Consider the following 22,865-nt stretch of genomic DNA (forward strand, 5'->3'; position numbering starts at 1 on the left):
TGATGTGGCTCTGGGTTAAAGAAGCCAATAACCCTGGCACAAATTGTGGCATGTGGAAAGCTGCCGAAATCATAAATACCTAGTGATTTGCAGGTTGGGAAGATTTATCATCTTTATTTCCTCAAGTGAGTAGTAATTTTTTCTTGCTATCTGTCCCTGTATCTTTAGGGTTCTTCAGCTGAAAACCTAACATAAACAGTACTACTGATTACTATTTATGGATAAACACTTAGAACCCAAACAGAGGCACAATGGGCAAATGTATTGTTGAAGTTACAGTCTCCAAATATATGATTACACCAAAATCTTTGAAAGACACGTATGATTTGGTAAATTGAATATGTTAAGCAGAAATGGGCACTGATGAAATCACGGCTCCTCCTGACATGGTTTCACTGCATGAAAACACTGAGGGAAGTAACAGTGACACTAAGGATAAAGAAAAAGTCATTACAAAAAATCATAGCTTGCATTAGAGCAAAAATATTTTCCTGCCTATTCTCTCACATGAGTAAAGCCTACAAAGGGTACACCATGGGGATTCCCACAGCTGTATAGCTGTATAACCGAAGGTCAATTCCAGTCAATATCCTCTTCCTCCCTCCCAGATTTGGGTCTTATTTGTCATATTTGGATTCAGAGATATTTTTTTCCAGACAATCTATATGATGCTTCAAACTTGTCAGGTAAAGGTAGTGCTGTGTCAGCAGGTTTTGTTTGTTCCCATACAGAAGAAATATTACACAGGCATGCTCTGCTTTTCATCAAGGATGTGTTTCCGACAGCTAAAGTGCGACAGCTACAACCATTACCTTGTTGTTTCGTTCTTCATCCTCGACTGACTCGATCAATCCTAGCTTGTCTAAGGAAGACAACCGCAAGCTGTAAGTGCAGCTACTCAGGAAGAGAAAGGAAGAATGCTCACACTGCAAGACTGGTACTGGGGACGTGGTTTAAGAGATGAAGCAGTTGAGATCTTTGAGAAGCATGACCTGCTCCAGAACACTGGCATCGCTTCCAGGGGACAATTTTGATCCCTCTCTCACTACTCCATCTGCCATGCCATATATACTGTCCCTGTGCATTTAAACTGTGTGTATTTTAGTCCCTGCACACATTCCCCACACACGCATCCCCTCCAAACTCAGGTGTTTCACTTGTGTGGCTGATAACAGTTAGCAGGGTGTTAAACGATCAGCAGTGTAAGTCTGAACCCAAGGACATGGTTGTCTCAGGAAGCAGTCCTTTCATTGTGCATTCAAACATAAATCAGAGACTGGGTCATAGGAGCAATCTTTGATCAGATCTGTGATGTGTAGATGCCACTAGCACCAGGCTTCTCTATTAGTAACGCACAGATCTGCATGGGATATCCTTTATCTTGTACCCTTAAATACAGGCAGCACATCTGGAAAATGTCATGCATACTGACCTTCCCCATCAGAACACATGGGATTCCCAGGTATATCCTGGGAGTCAGAAGCAGGTAGGAAAATGAAGCAGAAAAGGCACAGATGCTGCAGTTCATGTTAAAGATACACAACAACCAAACATTTCCGAACTTTGCAGCAGCTCTCCAATCCAAATAAATCCATATCAAATCAAAGTTATATCAGGAAAAAAGGATGTCATCAACCGCAAAAACTTGGCAGAATACAGGTTTAACTATAACATATATAACACTTTATTAAACAGTGAATTATACCATACAAGATTTTTTGCATCAAACTTCACTTGTGGAGCACCCTGCTTTGCAGCTGGATGCCTGGACTTTGCTGCTGTCCTGGATACTTATAACATTTCCCTGAACCATTTAATTCTCTTCAAACATTTAAAACCAATGTGTGAAAACTGCTGCAATGTAAACCACATGGATATGGCAAAACAAAGCAAAACCTAGTAAATAATAAAAAGAAAGAACTGGCTACTATGAAAATATAAAGTCAGATTATGTTAAGTACTAAAACATAGAAGCCTTTATAAATTCAGTGTGTTCTCATCTATTAAAATCCCATTTAGAGTGAGCAGCAAATTTTTTTGCTCCAGAAATAAGCTCTGCCACCATGGCACTAGAGCGCCTTTGTGCTCTGGTGAAAAGATTTGAACCAGCAGGAAAATGTGTACCACTGCCACCAAATGCTAGCAGCCCGCCAGGCAACAGGTCCCATGTGTGTGGCCCATGTACCAGAGGACTCAAGAGACTCCTGGAACATCATCTCCACCCTCAAAGGTGCTCAAGACTCAGCTGGACAAGCCTGTGATAAGCAGATGTGCTCCAAGGAGGCAGTTGGACTAGATGGCCTCCAGAAGTCCTTTCCAATCCAAATTATTCTATGATCACCTCGACTGTTTAGCTCCCTTGTTGTCAGCCAGCTGCATTCACTGCTTGTGCTCTCCCCAGAGAAAAACAGAACAATTTTCAGTGCTTAATATATATAACTTGTTCCAATTTCCCATTGAATTAATACTTTATCAGAATCTTATCTTTCTCATTTTAGTGTTATGTAAAGAGGCAAAGTGGTAAAGTAAAACATTAAATTATTCACAAGTTGTTCAGACACGCAGGCAGAAAAATGGTAGATACATTATATATTTATCAGTTGTTAGAAAGTACAGAAACTGTAAGCACGATATCCAAGCTTCTTCGACAGAGAGAAAAGTAGTCTTCAAATTTGTGTTATTTTTTTTAGACATTAAAATGGGCTACAGCAATTGTATTTAAGGTAGATCTAAAGTCTATACGAAGTTCAGTATTTTGTCAGTAAAACAGTTTCTGGCTGCTAAGTGAAGGAATGAGGCTCTACCTTTTTACCGGCAGCATCTCTCACTAAAGGCAATTAAACCCTGCTCAGTATTTCTGCAGGACAGAACTGAACAAAACACAGTGTGCACAACTTTCAAACACTGGCAGCTCATTAGGTTATCATTGACTAATACAGTAAATTATAAAGTTGTTTGTAATGGGTGGATAGTGCTACGACACAATGAACAGACTCCAAATCCTTTCGTTCCCCAACCTACCAACTCCATTCAGTTTGCTCAAATGAAGGCCTATGCCTGCTTGTTTCGGTGTTCAAGAAATAAAGAACTAAGAATTAATATTAAACTGCTGAATATGAGTACCTTATGACTACAAATAATCTCTACACATGATGACAAGTACGGTGAACATAATTCCCCATAATCCAGCCATTTGAAAAGTATTTATCTTCCTACACACTCAGCTGAACGACATCTTTCGAATACAATTTAAACAGAAATAGATTTAAAAGAGGAAAAAAGGTTTGAAGTGCCATCCTCAGAATATTTATTGCGAAGTAACCATGATACAGAACAAAGTAGTGCAATACTTTTTGCCCTGCAACTTTACATTTTTTCTTGATTTTTTTAATGTCCATATATTTTACACAAAGACCCTCTGTTAAAATTCGTCTGGCTATCTGACCCCCTCCTCCCCCCAGATGCCCACAGACAGACATAGTCATTAAAGGATTGGCTGAACAAGATCTCCTTTCATTTCTGAAGGGGCCCCCTCTAACAAAGTACCTCGGAAAGTAGTCTTTATTGTCGGGCACCGAGTGATGCAATCCTTTATAGCAATAAAGATGTAGGATTCACTTCCTCCATGTCCTGACAAACAGTCACGCCTCTTACACTGTTAACATCCTTCCACCCGCTGGCTTTCTATGGCTTTTCATTGATTTCAAGTTCAGCAGGAACCACTTTGAACACCCAATATAAGCTCCACCGCCCCAAAGACGCTTTTCTATCCATAGCATGTATTAAGCCTATAATTTCTGCTTTAACAACAGCAAGGGGACAGGGTAAAGGAACCTCCACCCATGAGGCTTGATGAAGCTCCTCTGAAATGCAGAAACTGGCCGGGAGCTCACTCCTTTCCTTGGAGCAAGCCCTCAGCAAACTGCCCTTGGTAGGAAGCCCTCCAGGATCCAGAGGCAGAAGGGTGCCCTGCAGAATAAATGAGGCTGGAAGCACACGGTGGACACCGGTCCATCAGCCTGGGGAAGGATGGTTGGTGAGACTGTGGCATGAGGGCATGGGTGGTTGGACTGAGATGCCAGAATATATCGGGCAAAAAGAGAAATCTTTTAGGGAGAGGCGAGATGAGAAGGAGGCCGGTGGAACGGAAGGGATGCGGTACAGTAAGGCTGGGGAAACAACTGTCTTGTTGTGTAAACAAGATGCTATGACAAGAAACAAGCTAATTACAGTTTATTTCAACATTAAAAGTATTGGCTGTCCAGGGACATAAATTTTAATCAAGTGTCATAAAACAACACAGCGGTGTGTTACCTCATTTTACATGATTTTGTAGGTGATGATTTATGGCCCACAGAGCAAAAAGTGCAAGGCCCTGGAGGAGAAAACATAAGTCATCTGGCAGGCATGCAAACCTGGATGTACTGTCCTTGCTTTTCGGGGTGCGTGTTATGTATTTAAATCAAATACATGATTTAAGGCACTTTTCCAACTGAAAGAATAAACTTGAGAGCTTGAATCTGTTCTCATCAAACTGCACCACACCAAGAACTGATAGCATATACAAAGTAAGACGTACAAAAACACGTGTTTCTCACATTAACTATGCGAGTCTTATAAATAAATAATAAAAGTTAATAACCAGTAAACAACCAAAATGCTCTCAGTTAACATTTAAGATAAATAATTTAGCCTGCAAGATATTTATTATGAGTATAGGGTTCTGAATGGGAAAAAAACAAACAAACAAAAAGAACAGAATAAGCACATTTCTTATGAAGGCTAGTCATTCAGCACAGAGCTGCCATGTAATTGGGCTTTCCTGGATAAGAACAGGACAAATATTCGTAGCTCCTACTAGTTGGCTGGGAAAAAGCTGAAGGATGGTGTCTCCACAGAAAAAGTCAATAAATTACTTACGGTTCTTCTTATTGTTGGGATTGATCACTTACAGATATTAAAGGTTGATACTAATACAATGCACACTTTGTCTCTAGTTTAAGCAGTAATGCTTTTCAGACCTTTTTTCTCCCACTGTATTTTGGATTACCAGTGGAAAAAACTGTAAATTACAACTGATAATAATGACTGAACCAGAAAGGAGGAGAAATTTAACGGCTCACTAAAGTAACATAAAAATCTCAGACTAAAAATAACACTTTTAGACACAACCCCTCCATTAGCCATTCAGTCTTATGTCATTCCAGATCACCATCCTATCACAGATTTATTTCTTCAGATGTAGCACAAAGTCATGCAAAAATCCATTTAGATTGTCAGGCAAGAATAAAGATGCACAGGGAAATACAGGACATAAATCAACCACTGGCTGCACCTGCATCCTATCTGTTCACCTTGTGAGTTAAAAAGCTGGTACTTAACCAAATCAAATCTTAGTTCATACATAGTAGCAATTTGAATATCCCTATTATTTCTACATATGCATTTTTTCCTCTTCAAAGCCCGCTGAAAAATAGTTTGACATATAAAATATCTTGTATTTTTCTAAGAGGCACAAGGAACTTTGCAAAAGAGTTTGGATAAGTGGTGCCATGTAAAATGCAGTTATGACTACCTTTTACAGCATTGAAGCTAATTTTTTATTTTTATTTTTTGTAAAACAGTGTATGGATATTAGATCTTAAAATGCATCAGTCTTCAGCTAAAGGGGAGAGGATGAGCAGAAATGTCACGTTTCTAACTCGTGAGACACAGAAAACTAAGAACCTGATATAACAGCCACTGAAATCAACCCTAAAATAATAAATGAGCTTGAAATTAATTAACTTAAACCCTGACAGAGGTATATATCAGGAATTCAAGTCTCAATCCAGCAACTGGGTTTAATGGGGACAGGATCCACACAAACCTCTGTGGAAATCAAGTACCCTCAGTCCTACGACAAATGGACCGAGAAGCACCTCTCTGCTTCGCAAGCCACCAAACCAACAGCCAAAAAGTTCTACCACAAAATACCCATGTAAGCTTTGAGGTTAACCCAGATGAGTGAAGGAGATGACTGTGCTTGATGCAGTAACACCAGAAACACAAATTATAGGAGACAGCTGCAAAGACTAGGAGTTTCACCGCACATTGTCTGGTTGAGCTGCAGAGCAGTAGTGTGGTAGGTAGGCCCACCATCCCCACTGCCACAGCCACGTGCTCCCACTGCTTCCCCGCTACCACCCGGCTGCTGTGAGGACACGGGGTGAGGCAGGGAGGTCTAACAGCAGGCACACTTGTACCCTCCCCTCCAAAAACGAGCAGTTTTCTGTTGAAACAAAGAACTGAACCGGTTCAATGGCTCGGACAATCGCCAGGCAACCGTCTCTCACCTGATGCGAGAGAAGCCATGGGAAGCCAAAAGCAGCAGAGGTAAAAAAGTAGGATTAACTTGTTCTTTAACTGTGCAGTTTCACAAGACGCCACGTGGTTTAAAAACGTCCTTTAACTTTAGCCAAGGGTGATTAATATCAGTGACGGAGAGAACAAGTCTCTTCTGGGCACAGCTCAAGGAGTTGGCTCCTGCTGTGCAGGGTGTTTGGAGGATGTGCCCACCTCCACTCAGTGTAAAAGGTGCTGCAGATCATCCTTACTACACTGAAATTGGCTTGTGAGAACACGTGCCCATAGTAAAATGCCATAAAAATCATTTTCTCTATCCAGGCTCTTGAAATCCTCAATTAAACAAAAGCAGGGATAAAAGAAACCTACGTGCTTATGGAAGCATCTTCTCCCACCACAGCACCTGTAGCACAGAAATCATCTTCACGAAAACCTCAGTCCCAGCCAGAGTATTTGCTAGGGCTTTGGAAGCTGCACATAAGAGCTCCCTACCCACCTCTGCCACTTCCTCTGGGAAAGGCTGTGCAGGATTTCACAGCAAGTGCAAAAGGGTCGTAAGGCCACGACTTCCAAAAGAGCAAATGTTGTCTGCACAAAGCCAAATGATGTAGTCATTTTCCAAATACTTTCATAATAAAGGATGATATCACACTGACACTTATAAAAAGTGTATCCAATTAGGTAATTGAGAGCCAGATAAAGCAAGTACAAACTATAAGAGAACAAGCTGAAAAATACACACAGCCTCTACAAAATGGAACTGTTTCTTTACAGGGGATAATCTTCCCTACAGCTGCTGAATGGCTTTTAAAGTGGACACTATTGAGAAATTATTTCAGCATGCAAGCAAATACGTTACTTCCTCAAGTATATTTTGCTTTTCAGTCATGCATCCAATGACACACGGTTTTATAAGACAGTAAATTATTTTTTTCCATAATTTATTATGCTGTCTTCATCAGCTGCCTTCAGAATCACGATTTATTTGTTTTTCCAGCAAAGTCTAACATCTCGTATCTGTTTTTAGAAATGAAAGACAATTTTAGATAATAATTGGGTTATTCAGACATACTTTGCTTTATCTTTGCAGTAAAAGAAGATAATCCTTTTCACAGGCTTACATAATTCTGAATATGGCATCTAGAAGTAAAATACTCATTATATTTGCAGTCACAAGTATGAATATTAAAGTCTCCACTGCTTCACCAGTACTGTTTTGGTAAACAGTGCTAATCACAAATTTTCATCAAAATTGTTTTTAACAGAAAAATATGTTTTTCTACACTTAATTCTTTGTGGCAAAAAATAAAAATAAAATTGATTTCCAATGGACATTCTCAGCAGTCAGTCGAAACTTTGCTTTTTTGGTGATAAAAATATTAGAATCAACTCTGGTTTAAAACAAATAATAATTCACTGAGGTTTGATTTTTTGCTTTTTACTGACAGCTTTGGAAGAAAACCGCCTTCTGATACAAACATGGCTAAAACTTTAGAAAGAATAACTTTATAATCCATATACCAAAGGCAAACCTAGGGCAAAAGATGTGCAATTGCTTTCAGAAAGCTTCAAAAAAATGAAAACTTTGGAAATGAAAAAGCATTAAAAATGATTGTTTAAATTTTATTTTATTTTAATTTTTTTTAATGGGCTTAATTTATCAGGTGGCAGTAAGGTGGTTTATTACTAGCAACCAAACTAATGCTCAACATTAGAAACTTTCGTTTGGAGAAACTGCAGGTTTGTTGGCTAACCATCTACCATCTGTCAGAGTCCAGCAAACCAATGAAGTGGTCGGGAACCACAACAGGTTGCCAAATCCAGCAAGCTGGGGCCCAGCCCTTCCAAGTCACACCGCGGGGCACGCACCTCGTGTTCTCCCACCAGTGAGAGCAGGTGTAACGAGAAAAACTGCTCCAGGGCTGTGAAGGTACAGCGCAGCCCTGGTGCAGCAACGTGCCTGACCTTATTTCACGCTGGGAATGTTCCTCCCTCGCCAATTCCAGCACGCTTGTCTGATGTTCCCTTTGCTGCTGTCTCGCACAGATAACAAGTTACTCGAGGCGGGGAGCTGTCAAGTGCAGTACGGCTCATCTGCGGAGGGCTCGGCAGGCTGTGCAGAGCGATACCCAGCAACGAAAATAGAACAGAGCAGATGACCGGCCTTTAAAACAAACACAGGTTCGTTTGTTCATAGCTTAATAACTTACTAATTCACTGCCTAATGTGTTATTAGAAACACACTTTAAGAAACTGGCTTTGACCCTCAAAAAAATCCCTTTGTAAAGGCATGAGTAGTTCAAACTAAGCTTCTTTTTTTCAGAATTTTAAGGTCCCTTCCAACTCAAAATATTCTACGATTCTAAGTATTTCATGAATGCAACGATCATTTTCAAAGGCCGAGGTCTCTGGTATTAATGACGCTATCAAATTAAATCTGATACTTCTAATAACTTCTTCCTGAGTAACTTCCACTTAACGCAGGTGTCCGTGGTGCGCCCCAGGCTCCAGGTGATGCAGGACCCTGGTGAGGGCCTGCACACCACAGGACCCAACACGGGCACGATTCCTGCCCAAGACAGCGGCGTGCACACGGCAGGAACTGGGTGGGCCTGTGAGCCTTCCTCTCCTTAACACGTACGTGAGGACTGTAAGGCCCCACAGGGGCTAATGAACAAAAACAATCCCTGTACGACTGTTCCGCAGCTGAGCTGCTGCCAGCAGTGGGAAGCAGAGAAGAGGGGTAGGGAAGAGCAGAGAGTGGGTGCACAAGTTGTCCATTTTCCTTTTCTTCCTTGTATATCCTTAAACCAGAATGTACTGGGTTTACCCCTATTTAATGTCACAGGGCTGACTCGACGAAGCAGCCGTGTATCACCCGTCTCCCATGACATGGAAATTTGCAGGCTAGATGTCAAACTGGCAAGGCTGCAGTTCACAGGAGGTACACCAGGCAGCGGCCAGCGATGCAGCAGCTGAAGCAGTGACCACGTGCAAAAGGTCAGGAGCTGCTCGATGGGGAAGGAAGATGTGGGAACAGGAGGGACTTCTTCGTGGTGCAAGTGCCAAACGGCAACACCCAGGTTCCTTCCTGCCTTGGCAAACACTCTTTGGGACTATCTCAAATACCTGTGTTTCCCTTCAAACTACTTTTGGATCTCTCTCAACTCTTGGCCTCCTTAGGGGACAAAAATTTAAATCTTGCCATTTCTCACCAGCTCTAATAAGACTTCCTTGCAGCATAACATAAATATCAGACAGAGTCTTCACTGAATTCAGTCCTAGATCCTAGTCCTCTGAAAGAGCCGCTGGGATGAAGATGTTTTAAAATAATGGCATGTAAAACCCAGAGACATTTTTTGGTATCCATGTTTTAAAAGGCAGGTGGTAGGATGCAGAAAAGTTGGTTCCTGATTTTCTGAAGGCTGATTGGGAATTGTTAGTACTGCTGTAAATTAGACAATGCTAAGTATATCCTACAAAATCAACAACACAATATTTAAAGCATGCCTTCACTATGCTGATACGAAATGTATGGCAGCCCGCTGTGCCATGCAGTTTTTACCAGACCCTTTTAATTCCCTCGTAGATGTTCAAAAATGTAAACAATTGCTGTAAAAAACCACCTCCACCTGCCGCACTGAAATAACTCATCTTCTGTCTTCATACAACAGCGAGAAGCTGTTTCTATTAATAACCCTCTCCCACGCTGAGCTGTGTACTCTCAAAGCAATTTGGGTACGCTATTTTCAGAAGAACTTAATGTGCAACAATGATGCCACTGAAGTCAGCAGCAGACTGCACTGGGCTTGAAAGTGAACAGAAAAGAGCAGCATAAGCTGGGGGCAAGAAACACTGAAGGGGCTCAGCGGAGGAAAATTAAGAAAGCATGCAATTAGAAAGCTCAGAATGCTATCTGTAGGTTTATTTTTGTTTCTTACCTTCATAAATTACTTCACAAGTGATTTGGCTGGCGTGGAAATGACCAATTTTTTCTGTAAGCTGCTGACGCCATTTCAGCCGCCATAAACAACTTCAATGGCTTCCTCCAGCTCTCTGCAATGCACTTGGACACTCTTTGCCTTTCTTTACCTTCAAATCTTTAATATCAGAGCTCCAAAGTGTATCCCACAGGTCACTTTCAGCCTCAGTAGTCTTTGCAGAGAGCTCAGAAAGGGAATTTTTGACTATGTCTGTCCTCAACAAAACCAGCTGTGCCAGGGTCACAGCAAATGTCTGAGTATTGAGCAGACTGGAGCTGCCTCATAATTAGAGCCTGACATCAACTCAAGCATGAATTAAGTAACGATGATGAATTTTCATCACTGTTATGATTCTGTTTATGTAGGTCATATTCCATCCGAACTGTTAAACATACAGCTATTGTGTTCAGACATATTGTAGCAGAGTGCCCCCAGCTTCATGCCCTACTAAATGCTTATCTGTGAGCACAATATCCAAAAAATCTTTTATGCCACCTCGTTTCTGCCAGCTTTCTATTTTCATCCAGGCTGTACAACCAAACACATCTGTTTTGCTTCCTGAACCCATCTTCCTCCCTGTTCATTCTCTTCAGTTCTTCCACTCTTCCACAGTCCTCAAGCAAAGCTGGGAAAATCCCTCTCTTAAAACACGTGTGTTTTTTTTCTTTACTTTGTGTGTTTCATTGAATGCTTGTGTGAGAGCTTTTATTTTGTTCTGAAGTATTTTTACAAGAGTTTTATATACCTTTTATATAAATGTACTTTGTCTTTACAAATACGCTAAATGTGTGAATAAAATCTGTGTCAGAACAGCAAAACTCTAAGTAAAGAAAGTTTCAAACTTCCTTTGTTCAACCAGTTGGGTAACAGCAGGCAAATCACAGACTTGGCTGGAAGCTGAAAACACAACTCAGCAGAAAAATTACCTGGTGTCTGGAGAGAGGAGTGCACGTTATGTGGTAGAGAAGAGATAAAAGGGGTAAGTTTTGCCCTGGCCCACAGAACACACCTAGTTGAGCTTAGGCTCTTCTCAGAAGCAGGCAGGGACTCTGACAAACCAGCTCCTAGTTTTCCTCTTTCCAGATGAACTCACCAAATGGCTGTCTCATTCTTCACTGCGGTAAATGTGGAAGTTGAAAATACTGAGAAAAGGGGAATAGGTGCTCATCAATTCAGTTACTGATACGCAGTGCAGCAGCACACGGAGCCTTAGGGGACATGGACGCGGTCTTTCCAACGCGGTTACTACAGGAGGCATCGTGCCTGCAGTTAACACACGCAAGGTAAATACTGAGAAACGAAACAAGTGAACCGCACAACACGCTGGCTTGGTTAGTGTACAGCATTGTCCAAAACTGGATTTGAGGCTGGATGGGAAAAGCAGCTGTTAAAGCACAGCCATGTGACACGAGGTAGCCTGGACCGACAGGGTAAGCCACACAGGTAAGACGGAACAACAACCAGTGCCCAGGACAAGACATGACCAAAGCAAAGCACTGTGCCCAGCCCAGAAGCCAGACACAGGGCTGTTTACAGAATGGCCGTAATTTACCATCAAATGTTTTTAATAACAAAGGTTGTAGCCTGAAGACCTGTTTTTAAAATCAGCTACGTGCATTGCATTTTTGTGATTTTCTCTTTATATCAGTTATCCTATTGTTTTGTATGGAAAGCCACCCTCCCTTCAAGTACACCTGCTTACAGGCAGGAGTTGAAAGAAAAGCAAGATACATTTCTGGTTCAACAAGAATCGAGAACTACAAAAGCACCAGGACAGCAACTTCCAGGTGCACATTTCCCACCTGCTACACGACGTGCTGAAGGCAGAAAGACTTTTAATAAGACTGGTGCTTAGCAAAAGCCCCCAGTAACAATGGGGGATGAATTTTATGACCCTGAAGTCACAGCCCCACAGCGTGGCTGTTCTGAACCCCCCCAAGTACCCATTTGCCCCGATTATTGATTTTGAGAAGTCAGACTGTTGCCAGAGAGCATCACACTCCTACATCCACAGAACCAACCAGTATCAGGCTGCACTGCACTCTATCTGCTTGTCACAACTTGAGCAACACACTCAGTCTACCACTGCATTTTCAAAGCAACTTAACTGCCTGACACCCCTTCACACCAGCTTCTCCAAAGCTCGAACATGCTCAGCCTTGATGTGAAGCTACAAATGTTTGGGGATACCTATCACAAGGCTTCTCCATTTCAGCTTCTTCTCATGCTGAAAATCCCAGCCAGTTCTGTCTTCCATGGGACAAAGTTAAATGGCTTGAGCTATGCAGCATGGATAGCTGGAGAATTTAAAGTGAGGTCAAAATAGCTAACACGGTATTGCAGGCTTACCAAGAGACAAGCAAGTAATTGATCCCTGTAAAAGCATCCAAGATCACGCTCCTCCTGTCTGAAATGAAAGCGAATCTGGCTGATATTTAATAGGACAAGACAAGAAAAACAAAGAAACAAAATTAAAGTGGCTGTGCTGGACATTACGGAACAGCAGGCTGAAACTTCCAGCCCTGTTTCAGATACCTGAAAATCTTAAGAAGCTGTCGGTCTGATGCAGAAACAACACAACTGCAAGTCTCTTCTGTAGCTCACTCGACGTGTTTCATTAAGGGAAAAGGAGACTGACTTAAACACCTGCTGCTCCTGGGCTTTGCTCTACACGTCAGCTTAGGACAAACAATACCTTGAAAACAATGCAGCCTTGTTACATATCACACCTCTTCCCCACGCTACTGCTCCTTTCCTGAAGAAATTCCTCGTTATTTGATATGCATGAGGTAATCTCTCAGCTTGGCTCTCTCATGTTGGACGCATGGTAGGCAGCTGTGCCAGGCTGTTGTGCCAAGAAGGTACTTTGAGTCACCAGGATCATAAAAAACACATCAAAGTAACAGGTTTTTTCTTCTCCAATATCACAAAATACAGAAGTCCAGGCAGGGCTTTCCCAGCTCTGCATGCCAGAAGTTCGTATGCTGAACAGGAGACTGACAATAACGTGTCTTGTAATCCTCTGAAGAGCTACTCCATGTGTGCCAACATTTACTGTTTAATGCTTTAATATTTAATGCAAAATTGCCCCTGATCTCTGTTCGTCTGTTGAATGTTTTCCTACTTTCACTGTTGAATACAGAAAACTGTCAGGTAGCTTTAATCATGTATTTCTAAGAATAAAAGCATTTTCTTTGATAAACTGGCTGATAATGTTACCACATAATGTGGTGTGAGCACTGTAGTGCTGTTACTGGGACAAGAGGGAATGGCCTCGAGTTGCACCAGGGGAGGTTCAGGTAGGAAATGAGGAGCCATTTCTTCTCAGAAAGAGCAGTCAGGCATTGGGAAGGGTTGCCCAGGGAGGTGGTAGAGTCACCGTCCCTGGGGGCGTTCAAGGACAGGTTGGACATGGTGCTTAGGGACATGGTTTAGTGGGTGACATTGGTGGTAGGGGGATGGTTGGAGCAGATGATCTTGGAGAGCTTTCCCAATCCTAATGATTCTGTGGTTCTGTGGTTCTATGGTTCAGATTTCAGTTTTCCTACTATAATTCAGTAACTGCACTTCAAATGAGTGAAAGACTAGGGTAAATAATATGAAAAGAGAAGTCGTCATTGTTGACAAACAGCCCTCAAAAGCCCACATGGATATAAAGTCCAGTAAGCATTTTTTATTTTTTGTTGTATGTTAAAAAAAAATCCTATTGAGTATCCCTTTTGGAGATGTAATTTTTGAGAGACACTAATTTGGCTACAAAATAAAACTTATTCAACCTTAACGCTGATCAAAACATTTTTCCTCAGATTACCCAAAGGCAGCTCTGTTTAATGAAGCAGAAGACTGCTGCCAGCTCTGACCCCTACTCCCACCAGCTCCACCGGTCTGGCTATTTCAGGGTAAAATAAAGATTTTGATTTAGGCCAGAACATAGTAAGAAACATATGCAATGTAGGTGCACAGAGAAGCCCTCACATTAGCACGTGTACACACAAAACATGAGCAATCCGCTCTCGATTGCTTAATTGGGTCTGTTCAACTGAAGCTCCCACCTTTAGTCTTGAAATTGTAAATGTGGGCACAGGAGAGGCGAAACAAAGGCCAGCAAGCTCGCACCAGGCAGAGGCACACCTGCTGACACCAAATGTCACCTGGGTGCAGCAGATGCTGCAGATCTTGGGGGCTCTCAGCTGGACCTCTGCAACTCCACCAGCCACGCAGAAAGCTGATGAAGCTGCCAGAGTAATTTGATGCTCCTCAGACTCAGATCTGTCCAGTTGCCAAATCAACCCGAGTGCTCTGCCACATGCAGAAAGATTTGTTTAGATTCCCGAACTGGGAAATCAGGTGAACTGAGAGCAGATGCCAGAAAAGTAAGGCAGAGCAGGCATGCTTGTGATGGTTACTCCATCTCACCTCCGTGTTCCCTTTTCTCCAGCACAAACAACAAAATAATTGCTCGCCCCTCACCAGCCACAATGGCAGGAGCTGTAGAAGCCTCTGGAGCTTGCACTGCGATGCAGACTAGGACCTCGTTAATGCATACTACTTAATACCTGGGGAGGACGTTGAGGACAGTAGGAATGGAGAGGACAGCAGAACAGGTCCTTTCAGCTGGCCATACCTTTGAAACACCCCTTTAGTGTGCCTGAGGGTGCCCCATCGCTCCTTGCACAAGCCAACTCTTTCCAGTGATGTTGGGCATGTTTTCATTTAGCAAGCTGGTGGGCCAGTCCTCTCCTCCTACATCTCTTCGTAATTTTTAAAGACAGGTGAGCCTGCCTTCAAAACTCAAAAGAAGAGAAAGCCAGGGAAATGAAGTGTAAAGTTTTGGCCCAAGCTGTGAGTACGACAGAAAGTCTAGAGCTACTGGCAACTGACTGAAGCTGACATGTCTAAGCAACTCCACCTGCACTTAAAATACTAGCACTGCATACATATTTCCTAAGGAACCACATATATATTTATCTTCCTTGATGTGCAGATGTTTCTTCTTTTTGCAGAGTGCTCCAATTTTGTTGAAGGAGAGGAAACAGATGGTAGCTGTAACAATGGCACCTTTCCAAGGTGGAAAGAAACTGTTCATGGGGTGACCACAGGCCTAGGGCTGGGACTCCCAGATCTGTGTTGCATGGCTTGCATGAACCAGGTGTCCCTGTCACTGAAAGGCTTCCAACCTCAGTACTGACACAAAACGTGAGCAGTGACTGGAAAAGCTGGTGCCTAAAGCAGTTTCTTCATTAGCTGGTGCCTCATCAGTCCAAGCAAATAGAGCCCTCAGCAGATAGCCCACATCACACAGTCATACAGCCAACGCACAGGGTCCCAGATCAGAACTGTTTGTCATCTGGGCCTTCAGTCCTCCAAAGCACGGGCCCACCGGAGGGGAAGTTCTGCCCTTAAACAGCAATATGTGGGATAGAGTCTAACTTAACACAGCAACAGCTGAACAGGAGGAAGAAAAGCAAGATCTATGGCCAAATTTGGCTTTGGAGGATAAGTTGAAGGTGAGCAAACTGAGACATAATCAGGAAAAGCTGACAAAAAGCCATTCAGATTTGTAAAATATTGCCAAGAAAGGTACTGTGGGATCCTGCGAGAGGCCCACACGGCCATGAGGGAGCAAGGAGTGTTACCAGGGGGCTGGGAATGTGACTGAATCAGAGTTTAGGCAGAGCTGAAGCAGGAGGACTCCTGAGGAAAGCGCTGGTGTGGTCATGTCAGATGAGAAGCCCAGAAAGGCTGTGTCAGAGGCAGATGGACATGTGGGACTTGCTAGGGGGGTGAGAAGACAGAGGCAGAGGCTGGTGTGGTGAAAAGGAACAAAGAGCAAAAGATTATGGGCTGCAATCCAGACTTACCATACCTAATGTTAGACACCCAGGGTTAGGAGCTGCTCCAGGCCTCCCCCAGCTGAGGGACAGATGCGGGCACCTCAGAAGCTGGAAGGACTTGCCTCCTGAACTTCCCCCTTCTTGCTTTTCACCATGCCCAGCCTTTAGGGGAACTCCTCTTCTGCCTGACCTGCCTCAGATGTCTAAAACCACCTGGGGTGAACTGGAGCCTGCCTCCCTGGGGCAGTTCTCAGAGAAACAAGTGAAGGAAGAGGAATAGGTTTTGTCCTCTGGCCCTAAAAAAGAGAAAATCCATTGATGCCTGAAGGTGAATAGTCGAGCTATGGGGCACGAGGGGAACCTCTGCATTTCAATTGCTTGTGAGCTAGTGAAAAATGGGCTTGGATAAAACCTGCACATGATCATGGGCTGTGAAAGAAATCTCTCTGCTTACAAAGGGTTTCTGAGTCAACAGAAAGACAGCTGTGAAGCCAGAGAGCAGACAATTTAACCCAAGGACAGCATGTAGTGCAAGAAACGGAGATAGCGCCAGAGAAACAGTCTAAGGAACCTGAAAGGAACAACAACAAAGCAAAGCAAAACCAAACAAAGAAATAAAGAGACAGGAAAACTGAAACCGAGCTAACTATAAATAAAACCACTGACTGTAGAAAAGAGGTGAGAGGTGCCTTTGGCTAGGGAATACCCACACAGGGATTAGACAGAGGGAGAGAGAGAAGTGGGAGGATAAGAACCAGCTAAACCACACAAACACGAAACTGGCAGTAAAAATAACAGCTGCTTTTTTGGAAAAATACACAAGCTTAGCAAGCTAAAGACCAGCCCACAGTCAGAGCCTGCTGGCAAGTGTGAAAATAGCACTCGGTAGCGCTGGTGGCTCACATGAAGGTCACAGCGCTGATACATTTGCACAGGGCGGTGATGGGCGCTGTCAGCAGCAAGCCAGAGACCCCTGCCACGCCGGCGGCTCACTGCACTTCAGCTCCAGAATAAGGGCTCCTGTGTCACTGCCCAGGGCTGTCACACCTTATGACCATTTATCTTACCCCAGGAAAGCAACAGCGATGATGTTAAGGGAGTGAAAAAATACTGCAAGAGTTATTAAAATAAACTGCAAAAGACAGTGTGCCCCAGCAAGTATCAGGCAGGCTTTCTTTTTACTTACCCGCTCAGAAGATCACAACAGGCAATAAAGCAAATATCCAAGCATTTAATAAGGAAATGTTTGGAACACGGGACGATTATTAGAGAAAAAGTGCATAGAAAGAGAAAGAAAAAGAAAGTAGTGTGTATGGTGACTGTTATTTGTAATTTAATGCTTGTTCTCATCAGATCAAGTTTTGCTTTTTCTCCCAAAAATGTTACTAAGAAGGTAAAATACCTGCTTCTCCTGCCCAGGAACACTGATGCAGCTAATCTGTCCATTCCACATTTGTCTTTTAATCTCTCTCTTCACTGGACTACAGCATCAGCCATTTTGCTAATGATCTCTTTGTAACACATGGAAATTGCTGAAAAAGCCAAAAAAGTCTATCTTAGTAAACAATGGCTCAGGGAAATGAGAAGAAAAATTCCAAGTTTTGATACTGCAGAGAATAACACCTTGAATGCTTTGTATCAGCAAACAATCGGTTTCCTTCAGATGACAAGAAGATGTAAGACTTCCAACATCTGTCAGCAGATTACGAATAAAGGGCAAAAGCAGTTTCAAAGGATGCCAAAACCACATCTCTTCTCTTTCCAGGTAACTTTTTATTCTGAAACGTTTACATTTCTGCATGAGCAATAGTCAGGAAAACACTCCCAGATCTAATCACAGATCACCGTATTGTACACTGCTGCTCAGTTCTAGTTTTGAACACATAAACATTCACATTTTCAAGAAAATCTCTCAGAAATCACCATAATCTTTTTACAGAGCTAAAAAGACTTTCTAGCAGATCTGCTGCAATTTTTAATCCACTCAGATGTAAACCTAAATTTACTATGATTAATCTATACAACTCTTCATTCTCATGAAAGTACAATCCAGATCCACCTAAAATCCTGGCTGTGGTGCCTTACAGTTAGCTGGGCTTTTCGGTGCTCCATATTAGACTCATTTCACTAGACAAATCTGTAATTCCCCCCACTTCTTAGCTCCAGCTGAGTCAGAGAGAAAAAAGGAATTGAGACCCATTTACAGTATTTGACTAGGCTAGCAGCTACCCGAAACTATTCCAGAGGACCTTTTAAAGCTACCCTCATGAATATCTAAGCACTAGAAATGCTAATTAGTGTCAAAATAAACAAAAGTTTAACCCCGTGACAAAACATTTTCCTTCCTATTAATGCGAACATGCATACAGAATGCTAGTCAGATTACCAGGATTTTCCGTAAATCCTAGAAAATCACTAACAGCATCAAGGCAACACATTATTTAAGACCAGCAGCTCCTCCTACCAGTGCACTGGGAAACCGCATTTAATCTTTGCATCAGTTCTTCCAGGGCCATTTCTTCAGTTTGCAGCCAGCATCTCATTCTCTGACGGAACCAAAAGAATCCACAGCAAACATGTTCCCCCTGGTTCAAGAATGAAGGAGAAGGGAAAAAAAAAAAAAAAAAAAAAAAAAAAGCAAGGCAGCACTACAGCAGTGCTCCGCAGCCCTGCATTTCAATGACTCCCCACAGCTCCCCGTCAGCGCACAGGAAGCAGCAGGCTGCACCCTTGCTGCCTGGGTGAGGTGGGTGCTTCCAGCAGGACCGCTTGAAACTTCTCTCCCCTCCTCTGTGCAGGGATTTGCCCGCAGCGAGCCCTCAAACTGAGGGATTAATGCGAGGCATCAATGAGACGCTGGCTCGCTCGGCACTGCCAGCCTGCTGCAAGCGCTGGGAAGGTCTGCGCTGCATCAGCAGCACGGTTAGGAAACAGCAAGCGGTGACGGCTTGCACGAAGCCCTGTCCTCATCCCTGTGTGAGCATCAGGCTCCTCGTTACCTTCTTGTCGGTTTGCTGCAGGCAAGTTGCTGTGGAGGAAAAGCGCTCCCGACTGACAATGTCAAGGCTGTTCTGCCTGCACGGCACCTTCACGCTCTGCTTGAAGGGCTCGTTTTGGGGGGCTGAGGACTCCGACTTTCCTTTAAACGCTGAATTAATCGCAACCCTCTTCTGGACTGTTCAGACGAGCTTGACTGCTTAAATGCTGAGCCACAGCGGTCTCTGTAACTGCATTTTGAAAAAAGTGGTGTTTTTTTTTGCCACCTGAGGCACTTAAACCCCTTGGGTTTTCACTTCTGGATCCATGGAGCCCACGAGGCATATGGGGCAAACACAAAAGAACTACACAAGTTAGCTAGGAAAAGCAAGCCCGTGAGCCTATACATTCCCATTGGCTCTATGGGGTATATTTTAGGGATAAAGAGAACTTTTAGGGATATTAAAAGTCCGGAAGATTGAGACCCAGTACTGCTCCTTGCAACTGATTTTCAGTGCTTTTATACAGCCTGTTGTGCACGTTTCAAACAACGAGGCTTTTAACACTTCCCTTTGTCAAGATTATCTCAATGCCTACTAAATCTCATTATTGTCGTGATTTTGTTGATGCTCAGCTTAATTTTCCCACTATTGTCATCAACCTATGGGATTTAGCTATGTCCTCTTGTATTTTAGCCATTAAATAAAAAACATTATCTATGGCTAAAAGAAAAAAGGACGTTTTCCTGCACAATTAAAAGGATTGTGTTGTGCTGTTTGTGACAAAAGTTCTTTTCTACAAATCATGTACAGCAGGCAAAAAGTAGCAGTCCTTCCTGGGAAAATGTGTGGATGGCTATGGAGACTTGCTCATAACTCTCAATGATAAAACTAAGGAGGGGGTGCACTTAAAGTGTTTTTTGGAAAGGACACCTCAACCTATTCAGGCTTCCTCTGTCAATAGAAATAACTTATATCGTATTTAGATATTCATTTATAAGTCCCACATCATTTCCACACCAACTATGACAGGCCTACAACACCTCCATGTATTATAAATGATTAAAGTATATTAATAGAAATGAAAATAAAACTTCAATCAAGCTTTTGCACAACAAAGTCTTACCACAGAAATACACCCTCTATAAGGATTCAGTAAGCAAAAAGTGTTGTGTTTATCTGACTGCTGCCTAAGACAGCATTTTTGCAAAGGAAAAAAAAGTGACCAACAGCAAAACCATGATAGTCAGGTCAGCTTCTACTCACTCAGGTGGTCAACTAAGAGCAAAGGCACTAGAGAAAGGGCACTGATCCACGGGTGTGTATGGAGATCTGAGGTTTGTTTGGAAACAAAGGCTGTGGGATGGAGTGCCACATCCAAAGCAACCACCCTCTAGTGTGAGGAGCCAGCTTCAGTAACCTTGCTCTGCCTTGTTAACGTGTAATCACGTAATGAGTTTTGCCTGAGCAACGGATAGCTGCAATAACATACCTAGAGATTTCTCTGTTAACTTTGCTTTGATCTCCACGGTATTATTTGTCGATGAATTTCAACATCTAATGACGTGCTGTGTGAAAAACTGCTTTTGTTTAAACCACCTTCCTGAAATTTTTCTGGGTGCCCCAGTTTGCCTTTTGTGTGAAGCAGTGGAAAAAAAAAAAAAAAAAAGGAAAAAAAAACAAAACACAGGAAATAAACACTTGCTATTCACTTTCCCAAGCCATTCATGACTATACAGACTTCCACTGTAGGTGATATTATGTGCCCTCCAACTGCCTTATTTCCAGACAGAAATTTTCCTGCACTAATTAGTTCCTGTTTGTACAAAAGCAATTCCATACCTCTGGCCGCCTTTGCCACGCTTCTCCATACCCCAATTCTACTGCAACAAAGTGAACAAAACGGGACACGGTACTCAAGAGGCTGTCACAGCATGGATTACACAGTGACATAAAGATTTTGTTGTTCTCCGCTCCCCTCTCAGCGCCTCGCAACGTGCTGTTTGCCTTTCTGACCAACAGCGAGTGCTGACTGAGCTGCTGCTGTTTGGAGGGAACTGCCCACAATGAGCCCAGATATCTCGCTGAGGGTAACAGTTAACCCAGAGAATATTGTTCTCTCTTCCCATGTGCATGATTTGTACAATTAAATTTCACCTACTGTACCGCTCGGTCACTTAGCATCACCAATTGAATTTGCATTCACCAATTGCACTGAATTCTATTTTTAAGAACTTCTTATGTCTGCAAATTTGGTCTTTCTGTGCTTTGTTTCCATTCCCAGCTCACTTAGGAATATGTTGAATAGCTGAAGCTCCTGCAAAAATCCCTGCTTTACTCCATCTGTAACTCCTCTCCACCCACAGCAAACCGAACACCTAAAGCAACCCCGCTTCTTGCTTTTCAATCAATTACTGATTGATCCACAGGAGGGCTTCTATTTTAACCCAGTGGAGCTTAGTTTCTCTAAGAGCCTGATAGCAGCTGCAGTGAAAGAAATACCATTTATAGACCTCAACCTACAAGAAATTTAAACACATCCAGTTCTCCCTACCACTTTGCATGGGCCCTACCCCACCACTTGCTGCAAAGAGCACATGTAGAGCACACGGATAGTTACGCCTACCCAGCTAACCCCTCTGATACACATCCCATGCTGCTTTCCAGCCGTATCATGCGGTCAGCATCAGGCCAGCACCGTGTGCCACAAAACGGGGAAGCGCAGAAGGTGGAAGCACTGAAGCTACGGGCACCCACATTGCTGCAGTCGTGAGCCACTTACCTACGCCGGACTCTGGCACAGCAGGACGAGCCCCACTGAACGTGGCTGGCATAGCCCAGATCCTCACAGGTCCTGCAAAGAACTTCCACGTAAACCCAACGCACAAGAGGAATACCGATCCCTCACCTTAAATAAAAGGGGGGAAAAAGAGGAAACAGGACAGTCGATATGAGGGATCCAAATAGAAAATGCATTTTTAACATTTCAGCCTCTTTTTGGCACCACTTCTTCCTTCATGAAGCAAAGGGATTTTTTCCCTTTTATTTTTCTGAATGACTGAGTTCTCTTGGTAATCAGCCCAGTTAGGCTTTATTATGTAAAGCATCTGGGATTTGAAACTGGGATTCATAAGCAGAGATGGCAGCATTCAGTTTTTGGCAACACCTCGCTCTTCCACAAGGACAAAATTGTTCCTAGATTCACAATCTGAAGGAATACAGAGAACTTTGCTTTGTACAAGTCATTGCCCTGCAAATACATGCAGGAAGGAAAAAAAGTGAAAGTTTTCTCTTAAAAACTTGACACTCAAGCATTCACATAAAACTAGAGTGTGGGCCAGGTTCATGCAGGAACATGGAATAAAGAAGCCTTCAGACGTGCAGGAACACTTAATAGAGGTACTGCACCAAAATTATGCCCTGTTTACTAATGCATGAATTTACTGAATCCCTATCATTCTCAGTGTCAGATCATCCTTTATTTTATTTGCCTTCGAGTCGGTAGGTGCCGTACAGAGAACAGAATCACAGAATCATTAAGGTTGAAAAAGCCCTCCAAGATCGTCTGGTCCAACCATCTCCCTGCCACCAATCTCACCCGCTAAACCATGTCCCCAAGCACCACGTCCAACCTTTCCTTGAACACCCCCAGGGATGGTGACTCCACCACCTCCCTGGGCAACCTGTTCTGCTCCCCATTCAGATTCTCCTTCCCCATTCAGCCCAAT

The 22,865-nt window shown here is 43.0% G+C and overlaps 1 protein-coding gene across 19 annotated transcripts in view; it reads right to left on the reverse strand.

Moving 5' to 3' along the window:
* MCF2L (MCF.2 cell line derived transforming sequence like) overlaps window positions 1-22,865 on the reverse strand; it is a 162,106-nt gene that overhangs the window by 111,974 nt on the left and 27,267 nt on the right. Inside the window, exon 1 of one of the 19 annotated variants that reach the window (XM_040559582.1) lies at window positions 21,920-22,109. The exons of 16 other annotated variants lie outside the window; for them this stretch is intronic. In XM_040559582.1, coding sequence (XP_040415516.1) covers window positions 21,920-21,971 — 52 coding nt within the window. In that variant the 5' untranslated portion in view covers window positions 21,972-22,109. Of the gene's footprint in view, window positions 1-18,626; window positions 19,358-21,919; window positions 22,110-22,865 lie in introns of those variants that run through there. 2 more of the 19 variants (XM_040559525.1, XM_040560021.1) reach the window with 2 other exon arrangements.

This window comes from Cygnus olor, chromosome 1, assembly GCF_009769625.2.
Source record: "Cygnus olor isolate bCygOlo1 chromosome 1, bCygOlo1.pri.v2, whole genome shotgun sequence".
NCBI classification, from domain to species: Eukaryota; Metazoa; Chordata; class Aves; order Anseriformes; family Anatidae; genus Cygnus; species Cygnus olor.